This window comes from Nomascus leucogenys, unplaced genomic scaffold (assembly GCF_006542625.1).
Source record: "Nomascus leucogenys isolate Asia unplaced genomic scaffold, Asia_NLE_v1 000856F_79385_qpd_obj, whole genome shotgun sequence".
In the NCBI taxonomy this organism is placed as follows: domain Eukaryota; kingdom Metazoa; phylum Chordata; class Mammalia; order Primates; family Hylobatidae; genus Nomascus; species Nomascus leucogenys.
The window spans coordinates 25,386-49,206 of NW_022097873.1; the positions used below are offsets into that span (position 1 = coordinate 25,386).

At 37.9% G+C, this 23,821-nt stretch overlaps 1 protein-coding gene across 1 annotated transcript in view; it reads left to right on the plus strand.

The window, feature by feature from the left end:
• Positions 1-23,801, plus strand: part of LOC100586227 (bromodomain testis-specific protein) — a gene marked incomplete at its 5' end in the record, with an annotated part of 41,136 nt that extends 17,335 nt beyond the window's left edge. Inside the window, 6 exons of the mRNA XM_030809137.1 lie at positions 700-750; positions 2,823-2,994; positions 11,212-11,312; positions 13,557-13,762; positions 14,264-14,444; positions 23,579-23,801. Coding sequence (XP_030664997.1) covers positions 700-750; positions 2,823-2,994; positions 11,212-11,312; positions 13,557-13,762; positions 14,264-14,444; positions 23,579-23,647 — 780 coding nt within the window. The remainder of the gene's footprint in view (positions 1-699; positions 751-2,822; positions 2,995-11,211; positions 11,313-13,556; positions 13,763-14,263; positions 14,445-23,578) is intronic.
• Between the last annotated feature and the right edge of the window lie 20 nt (positions 23,802-23,821).

Genomic DNA, 23,821 nt, shown 5'->3' on the forward strand with positions numbered 1-23,821 from the left:
GAACTGTGCGTACAGTGAAGTGAAATTTCTCAAAAGATGGTAGGAGAATGGTAGTTAAGGTTTCTACAGATAAAGCTTATAATTGCCAGCTAACCATTTTGGCACATCTATGTTTGACTAGTAGTTGATGTGCTTTGAAAAGAACAGAAGTGGCCGGGCATGGTGGCTCACACCTGTAATCCCAGCACTTTGGGAGGCCGAAGCGGGCAGATCACCAGGTCAGGAGATCGAGACCATCCTGGCTAACACGGTGAAACCCTGTCTCTACTAAAAATACAAAAAATTAGCCGGGCGTGGCGGCATGCGCCTGTAATCCCAGCTACTTAGGAGGCTGAGGCAGGAGGATGGGGTGAACCCGGGAGGCAGAGCTTACAGTGAGCCGAGATCGTGCCACTGCACTCCAGCCTGGGCGACAGAGCAAGACTCTGTCTCAAAAAAAAAAAAAAAAAAAAGAAAAAAAAAAAAAAAGAACAGAAGTGATTTTTTTACTAGCTCAAGTTGTCATCCTCATATACATTTTTTTTCCCTTCGTACCCCTTCCAAACATAGAATTATTTATGTAACAACATCTACCTAGGTTAGGGAAACACAATAACAAATAATACTGTCTTAAAAGAGCTCTAATTTGTGAAAAAGGAATATAATCACATGATTAAGAGGTAATATGATTAATGCTATAATCTATATAATTATTTTTAGAAAATGAAGAATGAATGTATACTGCCTGAAGGAAGAACAGGCGTCACACAGGTAATGCTTAAAATGGGTTTTAAAGAACAGGGGAAGAAATGGTTTACTTATAGATTAGGGGCTTATTTTTTAAAATAAGTAATAGCATGAAGAGAGGCAAAAAAAAAAAAAAAAACCACAGCAAGTATATTCAAAGAAATATGGAAGCTGAGGGTATTTATTAGATGGTTTGGAGTATATAATGGGGCTTTGGACACGTAAGTGAAATTATATATATATTTATTTATTTTTTATTTATTTATTTTTTTTTTGAGACAGAGTCTTGCTCTATCACCCAGGCTGGAGTGCAGTGGCGCAATCTCGGCTCACTGCAGGCTCCGCCCCCTGGGGTTCACGCTATTCTCCTGCCTCAGCCTCCCGCTTAGCTGGGACTACAGGCGCCCGCCACCTCGCCCGGCTAATTTTTTGTATTTTTAGTAAAGACGGGGTTTCACCGTGTTAGCCAAGATGGTCTCGATCTCCTGACCTCGTGATCCACCCGCCTCGGCCTCCCAAAGTGCTGGGATTACAGGCGTGAGCCACTGCCTCCGGCCTATTTATTTATTTTGTTGTTGTTGTTGAGACAGAGTCTCGCTCCATCACCCAGGCTGGAGTGCAGTGGCAAAATCTTCCCTCACTACAACCTCCGCCTTTCGGGTTCAAGCTATTCTCATGCCTCAGTCTCTGGAGTAGCTGTGACCACAGGCACATACCACCACGCCCAGCTAATTTTTGTATTTTTAGTAGAAACGGGGTTTCACCATGTTAGCCAAGCTGGTCTCGAACTCCAGACTTCAGGTGACCCACTCACCTCAGCCTCCCAAAGTGCTGGGATTACAGGCGTGAGCCACCATGCCTGGCCTTCCCGTTCCTTTTGAATAGGAAGAAGTTATAGATGGTCTGTCTTGCCAAAGGTGTATTAGTGGAATAAAAAATAAATGTCAAGTTATGAAGGAACTTTGGAAGCATTTTTATCTCGATACGTAGCATGTAGAATGCCACCTTTTTAATGGTCTATTTTTGGTCAAAATTTTTTCACTTTCACTCGCTGAGGAAAAAAATGCCTATTTATGGCAAAAGGTAGTATATATTAATCCATAGGTTCATGTATGGATGTATATATTTGTGTAGTTCAGAAAGTGAATTTTTTCTTTGGCTGATTTAAACCTGAGCATTAGGCTTTGAGCTTTGGCCTGCGTCTATATTGTTGTAATAAACATTCCTATGGCATTTGTTTTATTCATATTTGCATAGGTGTTACTTGTACACTTGCCTACCTACTCACTCACCCCAATGCCTTGTTAGACAAAGGAGAAAGACTGTCTTATTTATCTCTGTACCATCTACAACTCAGAGCTTAGTTAGATAAGGCTACTGGGCTTTGCTACTGTAACTTTGCTTGCCACAGAATAGGTGTGAGATTTTAGGTAAGCTGCTTCTATTATTTCTAGAAAATGTAAGTAGAGATAAAAATTATACCTAACTCATAGGACTATTGTGAGAATTAAAGAAAAACCATATAAAGGACTTACCCTGGTACCTCACACATAGTAAACATTAAATAAATGTTAGCTATTATTACACTACAGCTTTTACTTAATAGTTACCTGAATATTGAATTAGAATTTATTGATAGTCTTGTGGGTTGACCATAATGTAATTTTAAATTTCTCCCCATATGTCTATAATACAGTAAGTGAATTGGTCTCTAGATTTGCTATAAAAGCTTAGGGGTTTGTTTTGTTTTGTTTTTTAGTAATTACAGGAAAGCTTTAAATGAATAGCATTGTTTAATAATATACATGTATACTCATGTAAAATATACATGCATACTGATAACTAAGATCATAGGCTTTGACTTACTCTACCTCTTATAAGCCATATAATGGCCAAGTTATTTAATGCTTTTAAACCCCAGTTTCCTCATTTGCAAGATAGGGATAACTATACATTGTAGATTTGTGTGACTTAAATGATAAGGTATTTTAAAAAGGTAGCATTAAATTATATTCTTGCCTCTTGTGTTTCTGTTCTCTTTGGTATACTTCTTGTATGGTTAAAATTAAGTGATATCTTTGATTTTGTTTTAACAGATAGAATATTCTGTGCAACACACAACCTCTGCCAATACTACCCTTGTTCATCAGACCACACCTTCACATGTAATGCCACCAAATCACCACCAATTAGCATTTAATTATCAAGAATTAGAACATTTACAGACCATGAAAAACATTTCACCTTTACAAATTCTGCCTCCCTCAGGTAAGAAATTAACAAGTAAACAACTGTTACTGAGAAATTGACTTCTAAACCTATACATATATGAAAATGTTATGGTCATCTTAAATGTTAAATATCTGGGAAATACCAACAATCATAACTAGTAAATTCCAGGTTACAAATAATCACTGAAGCACATCATTAGAAATTATCTGCTTTATACCTGTAGGCATTCATTATATTTAAAAGAAAGAAAATTATGTATACAGTTCACACCCAATTTACTTTCATGTAAATTATATACATTGGTATGATATATATATACACATGCACTACATATATAAATATATATATAAATTATATACACATTTATGTGTATAATATACATACATTTTACATAGACAGACACACACACACACCTGTTACTGCTGGAGCCCATACTACCAAGTTCTGAGCAGATCTGGGAAATGCTGCTTTAACTTCCATGACAACTATCTGGGTTAGAAAAGTAGGAAAGAATAAGGGAAAGATACTTAGAGATTCTATAGGTAAAGAAATGAAGTTACAGATATATAAAATAGTTTACAGTTAAGGAAACTTGGGCTAGAAATACTTGCCTAAGGGTAGTTCCTATTTGTCTAAAACTGGTTAAATTTTTATATTTTTAGATTCATTTGATTTAATATCTTATCAGAAGGGAAAGTTTTGCCTGTCTCAACTTGGTTCTGGTGGGTCAAGGGGATGTGTGACACGAAGGGTACTTCTGATAAGAGTTTAGCCTAGAGCATGACTAAACCTTGAGACACTAATGTGTTTAGGCCTAAGTTAAGGGCAGATATGAATATTCCTTGTCTATTCTTCTTCCCTCTAGAATGTGCCCTGGTTTCCACTTGGCCACCCAAGGGCGGAGGTATCTCCCTAGCAGAATAAATTTCCAAGCTGTTTTACTGCAACACAGATTAGGAGGAAGAGGGAGACGTTTTGATCCCTCTTCACAGCTTTCAGTTTAAAAGCTCCCTACTATTTGTGTGTGTGTGTGTGTGTGTGTGTGTGTGTGTGTGTGTGTGTGTGTGTGTGTTGTTTAAATTTTTTTTTTGAGATGGAGTCTCGCTCTGTCTTGCAGGTGGGAGTGCAGTGGCAAAATCTTGGCTCATTGCAACCTCTGCTTCCCAGGTTCAAGCGATTCTCCTGCCTCAGCCTCCTGAGTAGCTGGGATTACAGGCGTGCGCCACCATGCCCAGCTAATTTTTTGTAGTTTTTTGTTTTTTTTTTTGAGACAGAGTTTCGTTCTTGTTGCCCAGGTGGGTGCAGTGGTGCAATCTTGACTCACTGCAACCTCCGTCTCCCAGGTTCAAGTGATTCTCCTGTCTCAGCCTCCTGAGTAGCTGTGATTACAGGCATGTACCACCACGCCCAGCTAATTTTTTGTCTTTTTAGTAGAGACAGGGTTTCATCATGTTAGTCAGGCTGGTCTCGAACTCTTGACCTCAGATGATCTGCTTGCCTCAGCCTCCCTATTCTGTGTTTGAATATTCCATTTTGTCTTTAATTAAAGTTGTGTCTCTTCATTGTGGGAAAGGGAATGGAGATCAATGGGGAAAATATCTAAGGCCACACTGAAGGGCATTCCAGGAAGAAGAATAAACAAATATCCAAAGTATGAAATATTTATGTCTACTCTTTTTCGGAAATACATTTTCAAGTTACTTGGAGAATAACAGAAGATACGATAGCTATAGGTCATGAGTTACCTAGAATACCAGTGCTATTAATTTGTATACAACAAATTGTATACAAATTTGTATACTTTTATTTGTGTACAACAAGGAGCTTCATATAGGAAGCATAATCAGATTTTATTCAATTTTACTTTATTTATTTATTTTTTGACACAGAGTCTCGCCCTGTTGCCCAGGCTGGAGTGTAGTAGCACAACCTCTGCTCACCACAACCTCTGCCTCCCGGGTTCAAGCAATTCTCATGCCTCAGCCACCCAAGTAGTTGGGACTACAGGCATGCACCACCATATGCGGCTAATTTTTGTACTTTTTGTAGAGACAGGGTTTTGCCATGTTGGCCAGGCTGGTCTTGAACTCCTGGCCTCAGGTGATCCACTCACCTTGGCCTCCCAAAGTTCTGAGATTACAGGTGTGAGCCACCACACCCAGCCCCAGGTTTTATAATAGGGAAAAAATTGCTGCTTACCGTGTAGAGGATGGATTAAGATGATGCTCTGATGTAGTTAGGATCAAGTAAGGACACTGAATGCTGTAGTCTAGGAAATAAATTATTAGGACCAAAACTAACATAGCAACTATAGAAAGGATGTGAATATATAAGGCATTTTTGTGGCAGAATTGATATACTTTGTTAGGATGAATGAGTTACTGGGAGATTATCTAATAGTTGGATTGAAAACAGGAGACAGAACTCATTTGGCACATGTTTGAGATGTTACAGAATATCTAAGTGGAAATATAAAGGTAGAAATAGGTTCCTAGAACTAACAGAGTGTAACAGGAATTACAAATTAGGAATTAACAATATGTAGAAGCTACTTGAAGCCATAAGAATGCATGAAAACACCAGGAAAATCTGCAGAGCAGGAAGAGAAAAGCTTAAGGACAAAATTCTAAGAAACAAAACGTCCTCAGTAAAAGTAGAAAAAAATAGTTAAAAGAAGAGGTAATCAATGGTAGAGAAAAAGGAAAAATAGTGTAATAAAAGCCCAGGAAGATAGATTTTTTTTAGAAGGAAATCAAAAGTATCACATACTGCAGAGCATTTAAGTAGGATGAGGAATGTAGAGAGAGCATTACATTGGGAATGTGAGAATTTTTACTTTTGTGGAAGCTTTTTAGTACCCATTGTGATGGGGCAGAAACCAGATTGTTGTAAATTGAGAAGTAATGGAATTTGAGTGTAGTGAATGTAAAGCATTCTTTGAAGAACTTTGTTGGTAAAGAGATGTGGCTTTAACAGGAAAATAGATTTTTTGGAGGAGTGGGCAAGATTGTTTTGAGTTTTTTAATTGGAGAGATTTGAACATTTGAAGGCTCATTATAAACAGCTAAAGTAGGGAAAAGTTACTCTTTTAACTAGAGTATGTTTTAGAAGAATGCTAGGGTAGCCTTGCCCTTGAAAAGGAATAGATTATGAAAAACAAAAGTGAGAATATAGTCAAGGTGTTCTCTTATTCCTAATTTAAGAAAACACCCTGTCTATGAAAAGTCAGGCTTTTAATACCTACAACTTCAGTAAGGATCAGTTTATTATATTACTTGAAATTCTGTTTATATGATGCCTATTAGTAAGCTAATATATAAAGGAAAGTTTGGATGATGCCAGAGTAGCTGTTCTTTTGCAGTTAGCAAGATTCTCAGAAACAACATGGTTTACATTTGCCAACTGTAGGTGGCACTGTGCCCAAGGGAAATTGCAAATGTATATGAGCCATAAAATTTATAGAGACATTTTCTTTTTCTGGAGTTAAATCTCAATAGAAATAATTTTTTTGTTAAACCTTACAATTAAATGATAAAAGCAATATGTTGAAGTTTTCTTATTGGAAAAATAGTTTGACAAAATGTTAGAGTGCATAAAAGATTAAAAAGTGAATTTTTAAGTGTTACTGGTTTTCATCACACCTGCCCACGTATGATCTCCACATGAAATGGACAATGTTGAATTTTTTTTCCTTATAAGTTGAAGCTTTTAGCCATACCCTTATCCTTATAGTTTACCCTTTCCCCGTCTCATAAAAACTTCACTAAATTGCCGCCATAAAAAGGGATGAATTCATGTCCTTTGCAGGGACATGGATGAAGCTGGAAACCATCATCCTCAGCAAACTAACACAAGAACAGAAAACCAAACACTGCATGTTCTCACTCATAAGTGGGGGTTGAACACTGAGATCACATGGACACAGGGAGGGGAACATCACACACTGGGGCCTGTTGGGGGATGGGGTCTAGCAGACGGGTAGCATTAGGAGAAATACCTAATTAGATGACGGGTTGATGGGTACAGCAAACCACTATGGCACATGTATACCTAGGTAACAAACCTGCATGTTCTGCACATGTATCCCAGAACTTAAAGTATAATAAAAAAAAATTTTTTTAAACTTCACCAAATTATATTGAGTTTTTAAAATATTTAGGCTGTTATATAAACATGAATTCATAATTGCAAATGAAAAAGTAAATCCAGGAGTTTGCTATCTCATAGGAGAAATAAACAACTGGTATATAAAGTAAAAATAATGTGCCCTGAAAGAAGCTAAAGTGAACTTTAAGGAGGTGAAGAAGGCAGAATCACCTCATCTGTTTGGCAGATACGTATTTTACAGAATGAGTATCATTTGAGCTGGATATTGAGCTGGAGACAGCCCAGCTGGTCTCCTCCCTTCTCTGGTCTCTATATTCTCCTTTCCTTCAACTCACCTAAATAATATTGGCAAATTAATCACCCAGAGGCACACCTTCACTCAAAAAACCTTCATTGCCTCCCCAGTGACTACGGTATTATAATTAAGTCCAAAGTATCTAGGCTTAAAGGGTTAAATGATCTAAACCTGGTCTACCTTTATAATTTTCCACATTCCTGTTTAATCCAACCAAATCTTTAATCACACGGAATTATGTGTGTGAAAAAAAATAAGGCTTACCTATATTTATTTAGTATGGAAAGGCATTTGGATGGAGGAAGCAACATGAATGTGAAGGTATTTAGGCAACTCATAATTCCGTGTGATTAAAGATTTGGTTGGATTAAACAGGAATGTGGAAAATTATAAAGGTAGACCAGGTTTAGATCATTTAACCCTTTAAGCCTAGATACTTTGGACTTAATTATAATACCGTAGTCACTGGGGAGGCAATGAAGGTTTTTTGAGTGAAGGTGTGCCTCTGGGTGATTAATTTGCCAATATTATTTAGGTGAGTTGAAGGAAAGGAGAATATAGAGACCAGAGAAGGGAGGAGACCAGCTGGGCTGTTGCAGTAGTAGGGAAAAAATGACATAAAGTGATAGAAGGAAAGAGAAGGGGAAAGTTAAAAGAAATTACAAGAGTTGAATGGGCAGGTCTGCAAAATATGAAAACATGTTGGGTTAATAACCCAGGGATATAAGCTTTGGTGGCTCACAGTATACTGGCTGGATACTGTCCAGGTTGACAGACCTGGGACACAGATGAAGAATAGGCTTCTGAGGAAAGATGAGTTTTGTAGTATTTTGAGGTATCACAGGGTCATTCATGTAAAAATATTTTTCAGAGAGTTGGACCCTTGGCATACTTCCTAGGCTTTTATGACACCTCTCTTAACCATCCCATCTCTCTGTTCCTTACAGATATCTCTTTATCTGCCTCCCTTTAGATGTTGATAATTCTCTGAATTGCATTGTTAAGCCCTCTATGTTTTTTTCATCTACTCCAGAATTTCCCAACCATGTTTCAAAGCACAGTCTTCCTGAGTGAATGTCCCCTCAGCTCTTATAGCAATGAGCTGGGAGCAGCCTTCCCATTTATGCAGGTGGCCATACTTTGATCATTTTCTATATATCATGACATGGAAAAGGTTGGAAGCAGTGCTTTATACTTGGGTGATCTTTGGCATCCATGACGTCTAGTCTCATTTTTACAATTCAAATGTATCCAGGCCCCAGGCATGTTTATACAACTCTACTAAATGTCTTTACTTAAACATCACATAGGCATTCCAAACACAGCCATGTAAAAACTTTTAGTCCCCAGATTTTATTTATTTTTTTGAGACAGTCTTCCTGTGTTGCTCAGGCTGGAGTACAGTGACGCAAACATGGCTCACTGCAGCCTCAACCTCCTGGGCTCAAGTCATCCTCCTACCTCAGCCTCTCAAGTAGCTTGGACCACAAATGTGTGCCACCATGCCCAGCTAAGTTTTTATTTGTTTGTTTTGTTTTGTTTGGTAGAGATGGGATCTCACCATGGCTGGTCTCAAACATCTGGGCTTAAGGAATCCTCCCGCCTTGGCCTCCCAAAGTGCTGGGATTGCAGGCCTGAGCCAGTGCACCCAGCCTGGTCCCCAGATTTTAATCCTTCCTCTTTAATTGTCAATAATGGCACTATCACCACTTACCAACTTAGAGTCAGCAAATTAGGGTCACTTTAGAATTTCACTTACCATACATACTTTTTCTCCTTCCTAAATAATCACTGACAGGAAGCAGAGAAGGGAAGGTAGTCCTGTACTTACAGCTTTTCTCACTATTTTTTTCCTTTCCTTGTTGAAGTGAGGAAACATGGCTACATTGGGGCTGTGTACGGACATACAAATTAAAAATTTGAGCTTTTGTTCTGCATTCTTTGACAGTGTTTTGTCTTGCCCTCCTGTGCTCACTGCTATTCATTGATGTTCCTTGCTCTCTTCTTCTAACCTCAACTTCAGAGTATGATTTAGCCAGAGAATCAGTCAAGGGATTGATGGGTGGTAGAAGCTTAAATGTAAGTCCCTATAATATGTAAGTGCCAGGATTTTGTTAGTTTGGGTTAGTTAACAAAGACAACAGCTCAGTTTTGCTTTGTCCCTCTTGTTCTTCAGCCACTAATTAGAACCTGTAGACTATGACTAGAGAGAATTGAATCAAGTGGTCAATTAAGTTTCATGCATGAGGATGTTCCATGTTGCAGATGACAGAAAACTCAGCCCAAACTGATTTAATAAAGGAATTTTGTTGGCATATGTAAGCAATAGTCCAAAGATAGGTCAATCTTTTATTCATGGCTTGATCAGGGCTCACACTCTGTAGTTAATCTTCACCAATAATAATAAATGAAATATTTGCATGAAAACTTAAGAATTAATGAGATCGCATAGTTTGTTCTCCTCACCTCAGAGTCAGACTTACTGCATTTCTCATCCCTGTTCCCTTGGTAGCTATTTTGAGTGTCTGGTATCTTAGTTCCCCTCTCTGTGTTTTTTTGTCTCAAATTGGCCACCCAGGCAGCATCTTTCCCTTGGAAGCCCTGCACTGGCTTAGGTCTGCTCTTCCTAAATGAGTTACTGATGGTGAGATAGAATTACCAGGATTGGCTTGGCCTAATTAAAACCCACCTCTAGGCTGGGCGCGTAATACCTGAGGATAGTTATTACGTTTTAGTCATCCTTATGTTCCCAGGGCTTAGTACATAGTATGTGCTCAGTAAATGTTTAGTGATAACTGGGTTTTATCAGCAGTCTAAATTGCTTTAGATAAGTTATGCTATGGTTTTGAATGTTTGCCCTTTCCAAAACTCACGTTGAAATTTACAGGCCTGGCCAGCCACAATGGCTCATGCCTGTAATCCCAGCACTTTGGGAGGCTGAGGTGGGCGGATCACTGAAGGTCAGGAGTTCAAGTCCAGCCTGGCCAACATGGTAAAACCCCATCTCTACTAAAAACACAAAAATTAGCCAGGCATGGTTGTGGGCGCCTGTAATCCCAGCTACTCAGGAGGCTAAAGCAGGGGAATTGCTTGAACCCTGGAGGTGGAGGTTGCAGTGAGCCAAGATTGCACCACTGTACTCCAGCCTGGAGCATCAAAGCAATACCCTCTCCCCTCCGCCAAAAAAAAAAAAAAAAAAAAAAAAACACCTCTAGAGCTGAGGTCAGTCTAAACTGGAGAGCTGCTATAGCATGGGGTCAGATAAAAAGGTTTTGGTGGGTGAGTATGATGTCAGCTATACTTCATGCTGACCAGAACAAGCAAAAATAACAAAAAAAGAGCAAAGTGGTACCTTTCAAATGAGAAATATTTTACAGTATAACAAGTCCCTAATTAAGAATATTCCAGCCTGGGTGTGGTGGCTCACGCCTGTAATCCCAGCACTTTGGGAGGCCGAGGCGGGCGGATCACGAGGTCAGGAAATCGAGACCATCCTGGCTAACAGGGTGAAACCCTGTCTCTACTACAAAATACAAAAAAAAAAATTAGCCAGGTGTGGTGGCGGGCACCTGTAGTCCCAGCTACTTGGGAGGCTGAGGCAGGAGAATGGCATGAACCCGGGAGGTGGAGCTTGCAGTGAGCCATGATCGCGCCACTGCACTCCAGCCAGGGCGACAGAGCGAGACTCCGTCTCAAAAAAAAAAAAAGAATATTCCAAAGTTAAATGACGCATCAAAAAATTAGTCTCTTTGTTTTCATAGTGTCTAACCTGGAAGGAAAAATAAAATCAAATTCTGGGTAAGTAGGATGAAATACATTAATTATACTATTCTAAAAATGTGTGCATCCAGGTGATTCTGAACAGCTCTCAAATGGCATAACTGTGATGCATCCATCTGGTGATAATGACACAACGATGTTAGAATCTGAATGTCAAGCTCCTGTGCAGAAGGTAAAAGTAATGTTGTTTTTTTTTTCTAACAAATCTTGAAGGGATTTGAAATTGGGTTTGGAAGTGGTACAAGAGGTATTTAAAAGCCCTGACTTAAATGAAATATTGGATCTCTAAGCCTAATTTTTGCCTATGTAATTTTTAAAAAAAGTACTTCTGAGCAACATCCTTCCCCTACCCACCTACCTACCTATCATTGGTCCTCTTGTTTGTGTTTTTTTGTTGTTTTTTTTGAGACGGAGTCTCACTCTGTCGCCTAGGCTGGAGTGCAGTGGCACGATCTCGGCTCACTGCAACCTCTGCCTCCCAGATTCAAGCGATTCTTATGCCTCAGCCTCCCAAGTAGCTGGGATTACAGGTGTGTACCACATGCCCAGCTAATTTTTTGTATTTTTATTGGAGGAGACAGTGTTTCGCCATGTTGGCCAGGTTGGTCTCAAACTCCTGATCTTAGATGATCCACCCACCTGGCCTCTCAAAGTGTTGGGATTACAGGCATGAGCCACCACGCTTGGCCCTCTTGTTTGTGTTTAATTGAAAGTTCTAGAATGTTGATATTTGCCAGTGATCTCAATTTTAAAGCATGTCATAAAACCATCTTTTAGAATCTATTCTAGGGATATCTAAGAAATCCAAGGGATTTCCTAATGGAGTCTTATGTCTGCTTAATCTTCAAATTATCTACTGATATAATTCTTTCAACAAATATTCTAGATGATTGGGCTACATTAAGATACATAAGGTACTGTTCAAGGTGTTTTCAGAAACTATGAAAGGAATATTTTATATATTCTCTCTCTATCCCCCTCCCTCCCTCTGTTCCATTACCCTCTACTTCTTACCTTTTCCTTACAAGTACTTTAGAGGACAAATCTAAAGGTGAGAAGGTGGAAGGTGAGATGCTTTAGTTGAGTGAGTTATAGAACTAGTAATTAGCCCATTCCATAGGTAGAGACAAAAACAAGTTTTATTGACAACTTACAGGAAAGCACAACTGGCTGATCATTGGTGATTGGTAAAGGTCCTTGTGTTGGGGCAGGGAGGGATGTTTTGACTCCTTTTATTACTTCAGGACAGAAATAAAAGGCCTATAAATATATCTAGTCATACATTTTCTTTTGCCTTATATGGGGCCCTAGACAAGTTTTCTTCTCATATTTCATGGAAATATATCAAAAGTGCAATCAAGCATAATTATTAAGGAGATAATTATTTTTAGAAATTCAGCAGAGGATGTTTAGTATTACACAGCCCTCTTTCCTTATTATAGATGGACAGGTTTAACTGTAGAAAGGGCCATCTAGACTTGTGCTTATCTAATATGGTAGCCTGTGGTCACGTGGCTAATTGAGCCCTTGACATGTAGCTAAAGGAACTAAGTTTTAAAATTTGTCTTTTAATTAAAATTTAAAACAGACATAATTCAGTTTCGGAAGACTTAGATGTGTTTGGAACAGTTTGACTATACATAACTAGTTTTTCAACTGTGAATTTTATGAAATCTAATTACAGATCAATTGTTTCTAGTAGGAATTTAGTATTTGAAATTGAAATGTCCTACAAATGTAAATAATTGGGATGACTTAGTATGAAAAAATATCTTATGTCTTTTATATTGATTACCTGTTGAAATAATGCTTTGGGTATATTTGGTTAAATAAATATATTAAATTTACTTAAATTTTTAAAACGTGGCCATTAGAAAACATTAAATTACATATATTTCTGGTGGGCAGCACTAATCTCAACCATGGTGTATCTTGTTTAAGAAGAGCAGTCACATCACTTAAGTTTTTTCTTCTTAACCACCAAAAGGAAAAATATATCCATGTCAGAGGACTCTCAATAAACTCCATGACATTTTTAGGGTACGATCTTACTTTGCCTCTTATTAATCCTTTGACCATTTGCTTTATTTTCCCTATAGGATAATAAGTTATCTTGATTACACTGAGGGATTTATTTATTTTTTATGCTTTCTGCAAATTATGCAGTTAATATATATGTCTTAAAATAATTGGCAAGTGTGCTACTTTAATTTGGTCTCAGATTAATAATTGAGTTTAGATGATCTATTATGTTTTTGTATTTTTTTTCTGACTTTAGTAAACTTTAACTTTATTAAAAGTACATGAAGGCCTTTAGAATCTTAATTAGATCTATTGCTGTATCAAAAAATGTTTTCTTCCTTCCAAAATTTGGTTAACATCTGTAGACATAGACTGAACCAAATATTTGTTTTAGGATATAAAGATTAAGAATGCAGATTCATGGAAAAGTTTAGGCAAACCAGTGAAACCATCAGGTGTAATGAAATCCTCAGATGAGCTCTTCAACCAATTTAGAAAAGCAGCTATAGAAAAGGAAGTAAAAGCTCGGACACAGGAACTCATACGGAAGCATTTGGAACAAAATACAAAGGAACCAAAAGTATCTCAAGAAAATCAGAGGTCTGTAATTTACTGGATTAAAGGAGGCTTTGGGAGATGTAGAATGTATTTTAAATACATTAAATTTCTTATTTGTTAAGTGACTATGATTCAACTATTTAGTAGAACACAGCAAATTGTAATTGCAAAAAGTACATTTGTATTGATACTTTTTCTAAGTGGTGATATCTCTTTTGAAGACAAATAATCAAGGGATTAAGCTACTAAAGATACTAATTACTAAATTATATAGTCATTATTTTACAGAAATGTCTTAAAGTTTTTCTGGTCTGTGTGTTAGAAGATAGTGGTTCATCTTGGTCACAGTTTTCTAAAACCATTTATTTGTTAATATAGATTAACTTATGTATAATTTGATGCATCAAAAATAAAGCTTAAAATAATGTTATAACATGAACATGGTTGTCTAATATATGGCTTTATATTTGTCATTTAATAACATTTTTGTAATACTTTTAAGGAACTTGAAACCTACTTTGAGCTATACTTTTTTTCTTTAAGGGATCTTGGGAATGGATTGACTGTAGAATCTTTTTCAAATAAAATACAAAACAAGTGCTCTGGAGAACAGCAGAAAGAACATCAGCAGTCATCGGAAGCTCAAGATAAATCCAAACTCTGGCTTCTCAAAGACCGTAATTTAGCAAGGGAGAAAGAACAAGAGAGGAGGAGGAGAGAAGCAGTAAGTGAATTTTAGTTTACTAAATCTAATTTAACAAGGGAAAAATTTAACAGAGCACTGTCTTTTGTATGTTCAAGGATGCATTCGGGGTAATTTTTCAGTGACAGCAGACTTACCTCTTTAGTGAGGATCAGGTCCTAAAATTAAAGCTTAAAATAAAAAAATTCATAGCCAAAAGAGGCAGTGCAATAATAGAGTATTGATCCTGGAAGTACTAGACTACCTGAGTTAAAATGACGGTTTGGAGGCGGGAGGATCTTTTGAGGCCAGGAGTTAGAGGCTGCAGGGAGCTATGATCATGCCACTACACTCCAGTGTGGGTGACAGAGCAACATGGTGCTCTCAAACAAACAAAAAAAAGATGGTCTGCCTATTTACTAGACTCTTAGACCTTGGCAATTATCTAACTCCCTAAAGTGGGAATAATAATACCTATTGTGAAGGTGAAATGAATGAGCATGTATTAAGCACATAGGAAAATGCCTAGCACTAGGTGAAGTGATTTATCACTTACTATTATTACTGTTTAAAAATCTGTAAACCACCTATGAATTGTGGCCAGAAGATGTGCCATCTGTTCCTGGTCAGCATTTCTTCGGTTGACTGCTAGATTAAGAAGCTGATTTCACTTAGGAGTCCTAATATGCAGAAAATAATTTTTAAAAGCTACAGTTGATTCCTTCTTTTATTCATGGATTATTTCAGAAGTGTTTAGTTTCCAGATATTTGGGAATTTTCTGATTCTAGTGGTTTCTGTTAGTGATTTCTAATTTAATTCCATTGTGGTCGTACCCATATCTGATTGAATTGTTTGAAATTTATTAAGACTTATTTTATGGCCTGGCTTATGGTCTACTTTGGTAAATATTCTGTGTGCACATGAAGAATGTGTATTTTATTGCTGTTGGATAGGGTGTTAATCAGGCCAAGTTGGTTTGTCTTCTTTTTCATTATGAAATGATCTTTACTTCTGGTAATAATTACTCTGAAAATTACACTGAAATTTAAAATAGGCACTTCACCTTTTTATGACTAGCGTTGGCATAGTAAAATTCTTTCCATCGTTTTACTTTTAACCTATCTTGTGTTTTTTTTTAATTATTTAAAGTGAGTTTCTTGTAGGCAACATGTAATGGGAGCTTGCTTTTGTTTGTTTGTTTGTTTTTATTGAAACGAAGTTTCGCTTTTGTTGCCCAAGCTGGAGTGCAGTGGTGTGATCTCAGCTCACTGCAACCTCCACCTCCTGGGTTCAAGCGATTCTTCTGCCTTAGCGTCCCCAGTAGCTGGGATTACAGGCTCACGCCACCATGCCTGGCTAATGTTTTGTATTTTTAATAGAAATGGGGTTTCACCATGTTAGGCAGGCTGGTCTCAAACACCTGACCTCAGGCGATCGCCTTCCTCGGCCTCCCAAAGTACTGGGATTACAGATGTGAGCCACCATGCCTGGCCTGTTTTTTATTTTTATCTTTATTTTATTTTATTTTTTTGAGACAGAATTTCGCTATTGTTGCCCAGGCTGGAGTGCAGTAGCACAATCTTGGCTCACTGCAACCTCTGCCTCCTGGGTTCAAGCGATTCTCATGCCTCAGCCTCCCGAGTAGCTGGGATTACAGGCCCATGCCACCACACCCAGCTAATTTTTTGTATTTTTAGTAGAGACAGGGTTTCGCCATGTTGCCAAGGCTGGTCTCGAGCTCCTGAGCTCAGGCAATCCACCCACCTTGGCCTCCCAAAGGGTTAGGATTACAGGCATTAGCCAAAGATCTCTGCCTTTTAATCACATGTTTAGACTAGTTATATTCAGTATAATCATTGACATTGTTAAGTTTGAGTTCATCATCTTGATAATTGTGTTCTGTTCCTGTCCTTCTTCTTTCTCCCTTTTTTTTCTGCCCGTTTTTGTATTAAGCTTTTTTGTTGTTAACTTTTGTTTTAGGTTCCGGGGTACATGTGAAGGTTTGTTACATAGGTAAACTGGTGTAACGGGGGTTTGTTGTACAGATTATTTCTTCACCCAGGTATTAAGCCCAGTACCCATTAGTTATCTTTTCTGCTCTTCTCCGTCCTCCCAACCTCCACCCTCAAGTAGACCCCAGTGTCTGCTGTTTCCTTCTTTGTGTTCCTATGTTCATATCATTCAGCTCCCACTTATAGGTGAGAACATGCAGTATTTGATTTTCTGTTCCTGCATTAGTTTGCTGAGGATAATAGCCCCCAGCTCCATCCATGTTCCTGCAAAAGACATGATCTCGTTCTTTATGTCTACAGAGCATTTTTTTAGTCCACTTCATCTCCTTCATTGACATAATCAGTAACTCTTTGTTTTCCTATTTTACTGATTGCTTACGGTTTACAATATACAGCTTTAACTTAATCGCAGTCTGCTTTCAATTTATGTTATACCACCTCATGTTTAGTGTAAGAGCTTTACAATAATTGCTTCCATTCCTCCCCATCAGCCTTATGCTATTGCTTAAATACTGATAATATCTCTTAAATTGTTTTAAATAAGGAAAGAATCTTATATTTATATATGCAGTTACCACTTCCTGTGCTTTTCATTCCTTTGTTTATTTTATTTATTTATTCATTAATTCATTTATTTTTGAGATGGAGTTTCACTCTTGTCACCCAGCCTGGAATGTAATGGTGCAATCTCGGCTCACTGCAACCTCCACCTCCCTGGTTCAAGCGATTCTCCTGCCTCAGCCTCCCAAGTAGCTGGGATTCCAGGCATCCACCACCATGCCTGGCAAATTTTTGTATTTTTAGTAGAGCCAAGGTTTCGCCATGTTGGCCAGGCTAGTCTCGAACTCCTGACCTCAGGTGATCCACCCACCTCGGCCTCCCAAAGTGCTGGGATTATAGGCATGAGCCACCGTGTCCGGCCCATTCCTTTGTTTAGATCCAGATATCCAAATAGTGTAATTTTCCTTTTGCATAAAGGACTTCCTTTGAACATTTCTCATAGTGTGAGTCTGCTGGCAATAGTTCTTTCCACTTTTGTGCATCTGAAAATGCCTTTATTTGGCCTTTTTTTTCCATTCATAGACTTTATTTTTTAGAACAGTCTTACATTCGTAGCAAAACCGAGCTGAAAATGCAGAGTTCCTACGTGCCATACCCCTCTATATATATGCCCTCCCCAACCATCAATGTCAACACATCATTGTCAGCCTTAGTATAATCAAGTAAAGTCTATAGTTTACACTAGGATTCATTCTTCGTGTTGTAGTTTTTATGGATTTTGACAAATGTATAATGATATACATCAGCCATTATAGTTCCTTACAGAATAGTTTTCTTGCCCTGAAAGTTTCCTATGGCCCACCTATTCATCCCTCCTCACAATCCTGGCAACCACTGATCTTTTTACTGTCTCCACAGGTTTGTCTTGTCCAGAATGTCATATAGTTGGGATCATGCCCTATGCAGCCTTTTCAGATTGTTGTCTTTCACTTAGCAATGTGCATTTAAGGTTCCTCTCTTTCTATGGCTTGATAGCTGAATTTTAAAAAATTAATTATCTTAATTGACAGACAAATTATATATATTTATGGTATACAATTATGTTTTGAAATATGTGTACATTGTGGAATGGCTACATCAAACTAACATGTATCACCTCACCTTTTGTGGTGAGAACACTTGAAATCTATTCTTTAGTAATTTTTTAGTATATAATACATTGTTTTTAACTATAGTCTCCATGTTGTACGTTAAATCTCTTGGAATTCCTACCGTCTAACTGAAAGTTTGTATTCCTTGAATAATATTTCCTATCTCTATCCCCAACCTCTCCCCATATCCTAATAAACTACCATTTCATTCTCTGCTTCTATGGGTTCAACTTTTTACAATCCCACAGATAAGTGAGATAATGCGGTATTTGTCTTTCTGTGCCTGGCTTATTTCACTTAATATAATGCCCTCTGGGTTCATCTATGTTGTTGCAAATGCTGGGGTTTTCTTTTTAAAGACTGAATAGTATTCCTTTATATATATATAACATTTCCTCTATTCAGCCATTGATGGACATTTAGGTTGATTTCATGTCTTGGCTATCACAATAGGTCATTTCTTTTTAGCACATTATATGAATATACCACAGTTTAGTTATTACTTACCTATTAAAGGACATCTTGGTTGCCTCCAACTTATGGCAATTAAGAATAAAGCTGCCATAAACATTTATTTGCAGGTTTTTCAACTTGCCACTTTTTTTTTTTTCTTTTTTTCTTTTTTTTGACACAGTCTCACCCTGTTGCCCAGGCTGGAGTGCAGCGGCATGATCATGGCTCACTGCACGCTTGACCTCCCAGGCTCAAGCGATCCTCCTACCCCAACCCCCCAGTAGCTGGGACCACAGGCATGCGCCACCACACCCGGCTAATTTTTTTATTTTATTTTTTTTTTATTTTTATTTTTTGTAGAGACAAAGTCTCACTGTGTGGCCCAGGGTAGTCTCGAACTCCTGAGCTGAAGCAGTCTGCCTGCCTCTGCCTCCCAGAGTGCTAGAATTACAAGTGTGAGCCACTGCGCCTGGCCCTGCCTTCAATTTTGAAAGATACTTTTGCTGAATTTAGAACTCTAGAGCTTTAATGTTTTTTCTTTTAGCACTTTAAAGGTACTTGTTCACTGTCTCATTGATTCCATTGTTTCCACTGAGAAATCCAATACTACTATCTTTGGTCTTCTGTATATAGTATGTTTTTCCTTTACTTGCCTTTAACATTTGTATTGATCACTGGGTTTCAGCAATTGTTTTCTTCATGTTTCTTGTGATTTGTTCAGCTTATTCGAGATGCGTGTTTTCATCAAGCTTGGGAAAATTTTGGCCATTATTTATTCAAATAATATCCCCTCTCACTCCCTTGTGAGGACTCCAATTATTTATGTATTAGACCATTTAAAGTTGCCCCATAGCTCACTAATGCTCTTTTAATTTTAATTTCTTTCTTTTTTTGAGACTGAATCTCACTCTATGGCTCAGGCTGCAGTGCAGTGGTGTGATCTTGGCTCACTGCAACCTCTGCCTCCTCCCAGGTTCAAGTGATTCTCATGGTGCAGCCTCTTGAGTAGCTGGGACTACAGGCACATGCTACCATGCCTAGCTAATTTTGTTTTTGTTTTTATTTTTTTAGTAGAGACAGGGTTTCACCATGTTGGCCAGGGCTAGTCTCAAACTCCTGTCCTTAAGGGATCTGCCTGCCTCTGCCTCCCCAAGTGTTAGGATTACAGGCGTGAGCCACCTGCACCTGGGCTGCTCTTTTAATTTTTTAAAATTCTTTTTTCCTTTTGAATTTCATTTTGGATAAATTCACCAGTCTTTTCTTCAGTGTCTAATCTTCTGTTAATCCCCAGTGTATTAATTTTCATCCCAGACATTGTAGATGTGAGATTTGGGTTTATTAAAAATGTGTGTGGTTTTTTTTTATCTCTATTAAACTTTTGAAAAAGTGGAATACAGTTAAAATAACTGTTTTAATGTGCTTCTCTGCTAATTCCAATATGTATGTCAGTTCTGGGTCAGTTTCAATTGATTGGTTAGTCTCTTCTTTGTGAATAGTGTTTTTCTGCTTCTTTGCATAACTAATAATCACAAATACCAGGTGTCGTGAATGTTACCTTGTTGGGTGCTAGATTTTTTTTTTCCCAGCAATCTCAGTCACATAAAACTAGATATTTTTGTAATCCTAGGAAAAACATGTAAATTCATAGGACATATAAGAACGTTAGTTTGAGAAGAGAAGAGCCATTGGCTTTAGCTATAGTATTGGTTAAAGTACAAATTAATTTTCTAGGGAATAACAAAAGTTTTGTCAGCCACATATTTTATAATACTAAGGTAGAAACAAATTGCATTTAATAGTGCTGTACATTTAACATACGGTGAAGTTTACTTTAGAGCAGTGTGATCTTAATGGAACTTTCTACAATGATAGAAATATGCTTTATCCATTCAAACATACTAGCAAATAGCCACATAGGGCTGTTGAGCACGGGAAATGTAGCTAATGCAACTAAGGAACTGAATTTTAAACTTTAATTTTAATGAACTCAATTTTAAATAGAAACTTTTTGGTATTGTCTTTTTGGAGGTTTTTAGGAACTCATTATTAAATTTCATTAGTAGTTGACCTAAAGTCTTTTTTTTGAGACAGAGTCTCGCTCTGTCGCCCAGGCTGGAGTGCAGTGGCGTGATCTCAGTTCACTGCAAACTCCGCCTCCTGGGTTCATGCCATTCTCCTGCCTCAGCCTCCCGAGTAGCTGGGACTACAGGCGCCCGCCACCGCGCCCGGCTAATTTTTTCTATTTTTAGTAGAGACGAGGTTTCACCGTGTTAGCCAGGATAGTCTTGATCTCCTGACCTCATGGTCTGCCCACCTCGGCCTCCCAAAGTGCTGGGATTACAGGCGTGAGCCACCACGCTCATCCGACCTAAAGTCTTTCTGTAGTGATGTAAAAATGTTTCCTGTTGGCACTCACACGGGCCTGACTTAAGTCACCCCCAAGTGATTTCACTGCACCCTAGTTGCGGCCCAACAACACAACTAGGTAACCTGATACATTTCCCAATATCCTAAGCACTTTTCTGGACCATGACTAGACTAGGAACCCACTGAAAGTTGACTAATGATGTTACGTCTAGCAGCTTGATAACTAACAACCTGACCTTGCATCTATTTGCTATCATTTTTGACAGCCCAGCCTCTTGCTGCCAGTCGAGAGAACCATACTCTATAAAGCAATAATAACTTGACACTTAGCAGAGTTCCCAAAAGTTCACCTCATGCCAGTTCCCTTGACCAAACTTTTGATCTTAAATTTGAATAGTTGAAGAGTGTATTTAGGACCACACAGTAAGGAATAGCCAGCTTACGGTGTCAGCTATGGGGAGCATTAGTATTAAAAATCATGGTATTGGCCGGGTGCAGTGGCTCACGCCTATAATCTTAACACTTTGGGAGGCCAAGGCAGGCAGATCACTGGAAGTTAGGAGGTCGAGACCAGCCTGGCCAACATGGTGAAACCCCATCTCTACTAAAAATACAAAAATTAGCCAGCCATGGTGGCGCACCTGTAATCCCAGCTACTTAGGAGGCTGAGGCAGAAGAATCATTTGAATCAGGAGGTAGAGGTTACAGTGAGCTGAGATCATGCCACTGCACTCCAGCCTGGGCAACAAGAGCGAAACTCCATCTAAAAAAAAAAAAAATCATGGTATCTAAGGTTAATTGGTACAGAGAATACTAGTTCTCTATCAATAATTGTTCCACATGCACAGATTTTAGTCAAGAAGTAAGAAAATCTAAAATAAGCCAATACACACAAACTTTAAATAAAAACAGGTTTCATTACATATTCTACAAATTTTGCAGTATGTCTGGATACTTATAGCAGTATCACATGATATTTAAACTAGGATAATGTATCCAATGCCTATATTGGAGGCTTAGAATAGAACTTAAAGGAACAATCTGTGCTAGACATTTGGCATCCTAGAAACTGGGTGTTAAGAATGTAGTCTGGGGCCGGGTGCGGTGGCTCATGCCTGTAATCCCAACACTTTGGGAGGCCAAGGCAGGTGGATCACTTGAGGTCAGGAGTTCGATAGCAGCCTGGCCAAAATAGTTAAACCCTGTCTCTACTAAAACTACAAGAATTTGTTGGGCTTGGTGGTACGCATCTGTAGCCCAGCTACTTGGGAGGCTAAGACATGAGAATCATCTGAACCTGTGAGGCAGAGGTTGCAGTGAGCTGAGGTCATGCCACTGCACTCCAGCCTGGGCAACAGATTGAGACTCTGTCACAAGAAAAAAAAAAGAATGTAGTTTATGCCAGTTGCAGCAGCTTGCGCCTTGTAATCCCAGCACTTTGGGAGGCTGAGGCAGGTGGATCACTTGAGGTCAGGAGTTCGATGCCAGCCTGGCCAATGTGGCAAAATTCTGTCTCTACTAAAAATGCAAAAATAACCTGGGCATAGCGGTGCACATCTGTAATCCCAGCTCCTCAGGAGGCTGAGGAAAGAGAATCACTTGAACCCAGGAGGCGGAGGTTGCAGTGAGCTGAGATCACGCCACTGCACTCCGCCTGGGTGACAAAACAACACAATGTTTCCAAAAAAAAAAAAAAAAGATAAAGAGAAAAAATTTTAAAAAAGTCTGAATTCAGATTTAAGAAGTATTCTTTTGTCTGTAAGGCAGATTTAAAGAAATTTATGTGGTTTGTAAGAGTCAGACATACCTTTCAAATACTTTCAGTAGGTAAATCACAATTCCAAATCTTTTCCCACATATATTCTAATGAGAATGCTAATTCTCATTCAAGAAGCCAACCAACTGATTGCAAATTGGTGCTTTTACCTACCACTCTGGTCTGTTGCTGTTTATTGACTTATTTTTTAAAAATAATTTTGTGAACTTTAATATTTGGTGTCATCTCAGATGCTAAAGAATATCTATCTATAAGGGCAGTTAGAAAAGTCTTCAGAATATAATTGACATTTGTTTCCTTTGTCTTAATTAGCTTTTTCTCTACTTTGGCTAATTTTTTAAACAGCTTTTTAGTGATTAATATGGCATTTTGCTGAATGTTACATGTAATCTGATTCTTCATAAATGCCTATACGTAGAATAGACTTACTAGGTTCCACAGTTAGTAAGTGGCAGAATCAAAGAAAGCCCATAGTTTTAGCATTACATATTATAGTTATCTCACATAACGAAGATATTGGTTCATTCAGAAAGTAATTTTGTGTGTCTGGCATTATGTTGGGTTTAGAAGTAAGACAGTGGGCCCTCAGCGTTCATGTTCTTATTCATACCCACTCTGTCAACATTGAACTTTCTCTTTTACTTGTAGGGAGGGGTCAAACTTATTCTTAGTGTTCTTGTAGGTTTTGTTTTTTATTTATTACATGAAGAATATATTAACAAATCAGGTAGTATTTGAACAGAAATAATTATGTACAAATTTATTGTTCAACCTGAGAAAATAAAAATTAAAAAATTATTGAATAGTTTTCTTTTGTATGATCTGTTGCCAAATGTTGCATAATCATTATTGTATAGTTGTAGTAAAGACATACATTTTTAAAGTAATATTAAAATTTTCTGCTTTTTCTACAGATGGCGGGTACCATTGATATGACCCTTCAAAGTGACATTATGGCAATGTTCGAAAACAACTTTGATTAAAACTCAGTTTTTAAATTAACCATCAACTTAAAATGAATGGTAAAAGATCAAAATGCATATGGTAAAATGATTGCTTTCAGATAACAAGATACCAATCTTATATTGTATTTTGTCTGCTCTAAAATGATTAAACAGTTTTCACTTACATTTTTAATAGCTATATGCTTATTTTTT